Here is an 8,127-nt window from a genome sequence, read left to right on the forward strand (position 1 = left end):
ATGGTAACAGTAACTGTATTTGTCTGACTGCATAAGTGTAAAGTTTGGTGGAGGGGGGATTATGGTGTGGGGGTGTTTTTTAGGAGTTGGGCTTGGCACCTTAGTTCCAATGAAAGAAACTCTTAATGTTTCAGCAGACCAAGAGATTTTGGACAATTTCTTGCTCCCAACTTTGTGGTTACAGTTTGGGGACGGCCTCTTCCTGTTCCAACATGACTGCATGCCAGTGCAAAAAGCAAGGTCCATAAAGACATGGATGAGCGAGTTTGGTGTGGAAGAACTTGACTGGCCTGCACAGAGTCCTGACCTCAACCCGATAGAACACCTTTGGGATGAATTAGAGCAGAGACCAGGTCTTCTCGTCCAACATCAGTGTCTGACCTCACAAATACGCTTCTGGAAGAATGGTCAAAACGTCCCATAAACACACTCCTAAACCTTGTGGAAAGCCTTCCCAGAAGAGTTGAAGCTGTTATAGCTGCCAAGGGTGGGCCGACATCATATTAAACCCTACGGATTAAGAATGGAATGTCACTCTAGTTCATATGTGTGTGAAAGCAGACAAGCAAATACTTTTAGAAATATAGTGTAACAGAATGTTCCCAAAAGTGTCACTGACATGTTGTTCCTCTTCAAAGAGACACTAACATTCAGACAAACATCTACCCAAACACACCTCAGCTGTCTCAAAAATGTCTCCCCCATGTGTATCTAAAGTAGCTAAGGGAGATAAAGGGGATAAGGAAGGGTGAAGATATGGAGATATGAAGAAAACAGGACTCCTAACAACCATGTAAGACCTGGTAGACCACCAAACCTGTCACCATTAATCTTTAAGAGAAATTTAAGCTCTATTCTTCCTCCGGATCTGAAGATGTTTTTGTCCATCCTTCACTGTCAGAAGCTCAAGACTATGGGTAGCTCTCAAGAAGCCGTTACCGAGGAAGGGCAAATGCAGAGAGTGGACACATTAAATACTGAAAAGTTTGATATTATGTTTAATCGAGGCTTGTGTGGATTCTGATTGTTTCCTGACACTGAAAAAAGAATAGTTTGTACTTAATGGCTGTTTCGGAGTGCAAATTAAGTAACTGAAAAGTTGATCTCTGACTTTTACCCAGCGCTGTGTGTTCTAAAATCTCCCACCTGCACTTTTTGGAACATTTTTGAATAACTGTTTGGAGAATAATCGAGACTGTTGTTTTAGAAATGATTCTGTTTTGAGTATTTGATTGTCTTGGTTACTGATGTTATTTAATTACCTCCTTAGACATTATGTTGTATAACAGGTTCTTTTTCTGAGTCCCTTTCTCTTCTCTCTGCTTGCTATTCTCTCTTCATCATAAGGGCTCTCACTCTTTTGTTCCTTTTCTTGATTTCCACACTGTTTGGACTGTAGAATTTCTTTCTCAATCTTAATTTCACTTCATTCTTTTTTCTGATTCTCCAGCCTTTATAATGTCCACTCTCTTCTTCTGCCAAAACTTTTTTTTTAAATTGGTAAATCCCCTTTAAGGCTAGTCTCTTTGACCAGTGCCTAATTAATGTCACTACAAATCCAAGTAATTTTGTGGAATAGCTGTGTATAGATCTGCAGGACTGTGAATGTGTTATTGAATGTGTTCTCTCTGCTGGAGCCGGAGCAGTGCCTTTCCATTCCCCATATCTACTGAAACAGTAATAGAGCTGTTAGCAAAGAGACGGCTGAGTGCAGCTGAACTCTTTTTCTCCTCCTTCAGACAGTACAAGGGGCCATATGATGATGTATGTGCATTGATAGCAGGGTACCGCTTTGTGTAAAGTTGTGTAAGGAGATATAAAATTGTTAGTTGGGGGTCCATATTTAAAGTGAAAAGCAGAGAACTGTGTGCTATAGACGGCAAGTCTGAATGAAATCTAGATTATACTGTAAAAAATCAGCTTTGGTCTTCATTATCAGCTAGGTCTACTGTAATTCACCAGCACCATCAACTACGTCAATGCTGTAAATATGTTGATTTGCACAGATATAGTTCCTTAACATTCTATATAGTGCAAAAAATTTGATTGATCATGACTTTTCTCGCACCACCTGTTAATATTGCAAGTTTTTGAAAGTACTTGGCACATTTTGCCATGCACATAGGAGAGAGGTGCTGCAAATATTTACTGACAGGCTGCTTCTAATCCTGACTTGCAGGCCAACGAGATTCTCAATCAATACACTTTTCTCCCGTGATTCATTTTCAGCGTGGCAGGTAATCGGGTAACACAACAAAGAAGCCTGGAGAACATAGACATACTCATACTTCTGCCCAGGCTAATGTTTTGGTTAGGTAGTTCTTAGTATAGATTAGATAAATCACACTTTAAATCAGTCTATAAATCATTTACCACTGAAGCAGTAATAAAGCTATCAGCTCAGGATTGAAGTTACCCTATAAGCTATTGTTATTGTACCATTCTTATTAATTTAATTATTAAGATATTAGGCTGGGTGTTCAGGTCTGTGGGACCCATTTTCAACGTTTACCAAAAGAAAAAATGATGCAATTTATTATTATTTCAACCTTAAATTTCTTGGCCTTTGCTAATTTTTCTGTGAAGAACATATAAAATAACACATTATCAGTGACTTCACACTGTACACCCCCACACATTTATATTGCACATGTGGTGGTGGAGTGAACCTGCGGGGAATATAAGTGTGGAGGTGCTGTGTTCCTTCACTCTGTTCTCCTCCTACATGGCCTGCTGGTAGTGTGTGTGCGTGTGTGTGTGTGTGTGTGTGTGTGTGTATGTGTGTGTGTGTGTGTGTGTGTGTGTGTGTGTGTGTTTGTGTGAGTGAAGGTGGACAACATGGACAGGCTGCTGACTGGCTACAGCTGTTAAAGCAGAACCCTGTGCTGGACACATGATATTTTAAACATCTGGTATTTTTACATAAATTGTAATGGCTATATTGATAAAAAAAAAACAATAATGCGGTGGGTCCACTAGACCACTGAGTAACAACATCAACACCACATGAAGGGTTAAACTGTCTTTTTAGTGTATTTAAGAACGTTGATGTAACAGCAACATCAAAATTGTATAAGCCCATCTTGCACAGTAAAAGTGGTTCCTTGTGCTGTTTTAAAGACATTTCATACAGCTTTTTGAAAATGTTTCATTCAGTTTAACCAATGCGTTGATAAAATAATTCATAAATGAATCCACTACTAAGTCATTGTTAGAAGCAGCCCTAATATATAAATTAAAGTGAAGATTCTTACGTTTATGATTATTTTAAGCTTCATTTCAGTAGGCTTACTTATACCATTGTGACACACTGAGAAAAACTTTTATTCTGTATATGGTATGTCTTTATATATGAGTTTCGTAAGTAGGCAGTTTTATATGCATGAAACCAAATGAATTATTTGTTTAAAGACTTGTCAGTAAACAGAAAATCACACTGTTTTCAACATATATTTTACCAGTTGTGGAACTGTGACCACTGCAATCTTACACATTTTTTTTGCATTGAAATCAAAAATGTACTGCATTTCAACTCTGAAAGAAAAGCTTTTCTATGTGGTTTAAGAGGCTGCTTAGAGGATGTGTGGACCGCAGCTCTGAGACGAGTGGACTGCAGATTTTTGCCTTGTCATTTCATTGGCTTTAAAGAATGTTTGCAGCAAGGCAGGAGAAGTCTGTGCGCTGCTCTAGCACACTGTCAATACTCATCCTACAGCTCCAGCTTCAAAGAGCAAAGAATCTTTCAGAACCTTAACACACACAAACATGCTAATGTACGCACACAGTGGCACTCAGACACACAGTGAGCTAACTGGATGGAATGAAGCTGTGTGATGAAGGGTTTAGCGTGGGTGTGGTAGGCGCAGATTGCTGAAGTGCTAGCAGAGCTCCTTACAAGGTTTCCATCGATCCCCTCGAGGCTCACCACTGAGTTGGCAAAACAGAACACGCATTACAGCAGCTAGCTTCATATCATCAGTCAGTTGAATTTGATCAAGGCTTTAATTTAACAGTGGCTCCACCAAAGTGTGTGGCCCCACCCGTCATCTGCATGCTTCGGACAGAGATGATGGCCCACAGATTAATCCACAGGCGTTCAGATTAGAGCCCAAGTTTGTTTTGTGTAATTTTGGCTACGTGTATAAATTGTGACCTGTGATTATAGATGCTTACAAGCCTCTAGAACAGTGGTGTCAAATTCAACCACTAAGAGCCATTTAAAAAAATCTCAGCAAATCCGTAGGCCAGCTGTGTGTTTATGTCGTTTTTACTTAGCCTTTTTAGCCCAAACCACATGTTTATTCAAAACAGGCCAAAACTGCAACAGCAAAATAGGCACGGAATACTTAAACTGTTACTTAAACCAAAAAAATTTCAAATAAAAACAAAGTAGGTAGGTTTTTTTTAAACTGCTTATTTGCTTAAACTAGACACCAGGCGTCTTTTCTTTGTGTGTAACCGCTGGCCCATTGATTGTGGTTGGGAGGGGGGTCAGAGCATACATTTCGTTGCAGTGCATGCTGGGGACTCTAGTACAGCCCATTGCTAATATTAATAGAAAATTGAAATAATTTTACGGGCTGAACAGGAGTGCACCACGGGCCTGACTTGAACCGCGGCCCTTGTGTTTGACACAAATGGGCTCTAAAATATATAAATGCTATTTGTGAAATATTGTTTTCTGTTAAATACATAGTTGTTATAGTTAATGTCTATTTTCCACTGACTTGTTCTATGAATGTACAGACAGCAGCTAACATGTAGCAAACATCCTGCTCCTGTTTCCACTGCTTGGTGTAGGATAATGGTCCATTTCCATTAAATCTCTTAGTGCATTTTAAAGTGCATCTGAAAACAGGCTCAGGTTATAGCTAACTAACATTTCATTTTATGCAGATAAGAAGAGTTTTGCCAGTTTGTGTTTGGGCATTAAAATTGCTCACATGTTTTAGTGGCAAAGGGGGCTTGCAACTCACAGGAGAATGATAGTGTTCAGTGTTCAGCAGAGTAAGCTAACCCAGAATAATCACTATGTTTTAGGATAGGCTAGGGATAAATCAGGTGAATCTAGTTTGGCAGAAAGGAGCGTGCTAACTCGTCTATCAAGATATTACACTATGTAAAAATATCCTTTTTGCACAGGTAGCAACATTTTTGATTACGTAATAGGTATGATTTTTAATATCAATTTGCTTTGATTTGTTATCTTATGGTACTTTATTACTGTAGGCTTTATTCTTTTTTATTTTATTTATTTTTATTTTATTTTTTCTTTAGCTTGCTTTAGTGTTCACACACTTTATCTAGGACTTTTAGGCTCAATATCCAATAATGGCAAAGCTTTCCAGGTTTAGTTCATATACATGAACATCAGAATTGACTGACATATTTCCAGCGTGAGTCCGAATGAGCCTGTGGGTGTGTGTTTTGGTGCTTAGCCCAGTCCTTGGTTGTCATAATCCTAGAGTTGGAGAATGTTTGTAAGTGGTGTTGTGTTTTTTTGTTTTTTTTTTTGTTAATTGCTACAGTTTTATCATAAAATATATTCTTCCCCTGGCTTTCTCCTCTCTCTCTCTCTCTCTCTCTCTCTCTCTCTGTCTCTCTCTCTCTCTCTCTCTCTCTCTCTCTCTCTCTCTCTCACACCCTCTCTTTACCTTTCTCTCTATAATGTGATGTGTGTGATATGGTTCTCTCTCTCTCCTGCAGATGGAGGTAGTGAGTACATTCAAGAGAAGTGGTTCGTTTCAGGGTGCAGTGCGACGGCGTTCGTCTGTGCTCAGCCAGCTCCATGACGTAACCAATATTTCTACCCCCACTCATGTAGTTCTCTCCACTGCCAATGCAAGCGCCGCCCCCGGGAGTGAGTCCCCCTGCTTTCCCTGTGTCAGACATAGCACACACACACACACACACAGACATACTTTACACATACAAACATAAACATAAAAAACACACACACACACTGACACTGTGTTAAAACCTTTCCGGGGGCATATGATCATCCATATGTCCCATATTATGTAGATATGATAGGTATGACTATAGGAATATGATAGATATGATCTATAGAACTGTGAAAAAGTCTTACACACATGTGAAAATGAGATTTCAAAAGCTTTCTCTGGGCAGTACATTGTTTATTTGGTCATGAAAGTAACATTGAAATTATTACATTATTACAAATAATATTAATACAATAAGTAGTGATTGTATGTATATCAATGTGTTTCATGTCCTCATATATGAACTGTTCCAATGCTTCATTAATATAGAATCTAAAGCATTTAGAAAAAATGTTCAGAATTTGGACTTAAAGAAATTATGCATGAAAGGCTTGACCATTTCCAGACCTGTCCTCACAGAAGCCCAGTATTAAGTGTAATTATCCAAAAACTTATCCAAAACTTCTCAATACTTATTTCAGTTAAATCAGAAGTGCTGCTTGTGGATTTGGACAAATCCATACAATGGTTGTGGGCACTGAGGAGAAATGTGGAGCCAGACCTTGGTTCTTCTAACAAGCACAACTATAACACGCAATAATACAGATAAATCCCAGATAAATGATTTTGAACTATTTGCTCAGGTGTCTAGGCCTTTTTTTACAGTACTGTGCGTCTATATGTAAGAAGAATTTTTCATTTTTAACTCATTTTTGTGCATAACCCTAGACCTTAACCTTTTTAAAAATGTTTTTGCTCGTTTAAAATGAAGCGTAGTTTTTCCATGTCAGGATCAGAGCCTGGTTTTTCTCTAGTTTTCCTGTGTGGTCAGGACATTTTTGTCCTGAAAATGTGTCAAAACATATACGTGCACACTTTCAGCACAGAAACACACATGCGCACACCTACCTACACACACATCTCACACTTATAACAGCTGACACAGCACAAAGACACACACAGAAATACTCCTCAGCACGTCTCGGAACACTGCACACCTGCATACACACATTGCACCAGACGTGCAGTGTTATGTTTATCTGCTGTTTTACAAATGTATTTATTTTTCTTGAAAGTTGCCTGTGGTCAGTCTGGTTTTTGTGCGTGTAGCTCTTTGCAAGTTGGCCTGTCTGACCATGTGGACTGCTGTTTGCACCCCTGCCCCTTCTGTCTTGCTGTGTTGGTCCTCTCCTCTTGCTGTTGGGTTGTCCTTGTCCAGTGAGGCTTGGTTTTGTTTTCAGTGCCCTCTGGATGGGCCAAGTAAGCCATTCTCTCTCTCCCACTGTCTCTCTCTCTTTGCTTTCATTCGATCAGACCACTTACAGTGTCGATGCACTCTGTTAAATGCCTCGTCTGCTGCTTAGACGCAGAGATGTTTGCGGTTTAGAGTTTCGCTCTCAGGGTTGGGTTGCATGTATATTCCAGCATCCACTTTAGAGATATATGGAATCATCCATAATGGAACAGTAGCGCATTTAGCCATTCACTTATGGCTTTTCCATCAACAAAGATTGCTTAACACTGCAAAAAAAGGCATATTGTCCAGTGAAATGATCTTAAATCTAGACATATCAACCATTTCCCATTTTAAGATGGTTGTGCGCTGAAGACAAGATTAGCTACCTTATTAGCTTATTTCCAGATTTTTTTATTTGATTTAGGTCAATATATTAAGTAAAATTATCTCACTATACTGGCAGATTATTTTGCTGGTTTCAAGCACATTTCTTAAAACAAGCACAAAATGGTAAGGTTATTTTTCTTGATAAAATTACTTAAAACAAGTTTAAAAATAAGTGAAGTGAAGTGAAGCTTACAACAATCTCAAAAGGAGAAATATAAGATTTCTTGACTATATTTAAGATAATTCTACTTTACAAGATGCCATTTTTTGCAGTGTGTTTTCTGTATATTAGGAATTTTATTGTTGCACTAAATTGGTAGTCATGGTGCTTTCATCTGAAGGTTCCGATGCAACTGCATTATTTTTGGAATATTAGACCTGATTATAATAGAATACAATAATTTTTGGCCAAAATAGACTGTTTCAGGCTGTTTTCAGACACAACAAATCTTCATGTGTTTCATGTACCGTATTCCCGTGCTGTGTAAATAGTCCATCCAGTTACATTTGTATTCACAAAAAAATTAATTGTGGTGAAATTTGAGATTTGTTTGTATCATT

General features: G+C 38.6%; 1 protein-coding gene across 8 annotated transcripts in view; it reads left to right on the forward strand.

The window, feature by feature from the left end:
- The window catches only part of atp2b3b (ATPase plasma membrane Ca2+ transporting 3b), an 86,064-nt gene that overhangs the window by 67,004 nt on the left and 10,933 nt on the right, over positions 1-8,127 (forward strand). For 3 of the 8 annotated variants that reach the window (XM_037541524.1, XM_037541525.1, XM_037541526.1), the window contains one exon: positions 5,707-5,860. The exons of 4 other annotated variants lie outside the window; for them this stretch is intronic. In XM_037541524.1, coding sequence (XP_037397421.1) covers positions 5,707-5,860 — 154 coding nt within the window. The remainder of the gene's footprint in view (positions 1-5,706; positions 5,861-8,127) is intronic. One more of the 8 variants, XM_017712723.2, reaches the window with a different exon arrangement.

The sequence above is a fragment of the Pygocentrus nattereri genome, chromosome 9 (genome assembly GCF_015220715.1).
Source record: "Pygocentrus nattereri isolate fPygNat1 chromosome 9, fPygNat1.pri, whole genome shotgun sequence".
NCBI lineage: Eukaryota > Metazoa > Chordata > Actinopteri > Characiformes > Serrasalmidae > Pygocentrus > Pygocentrus nattereri.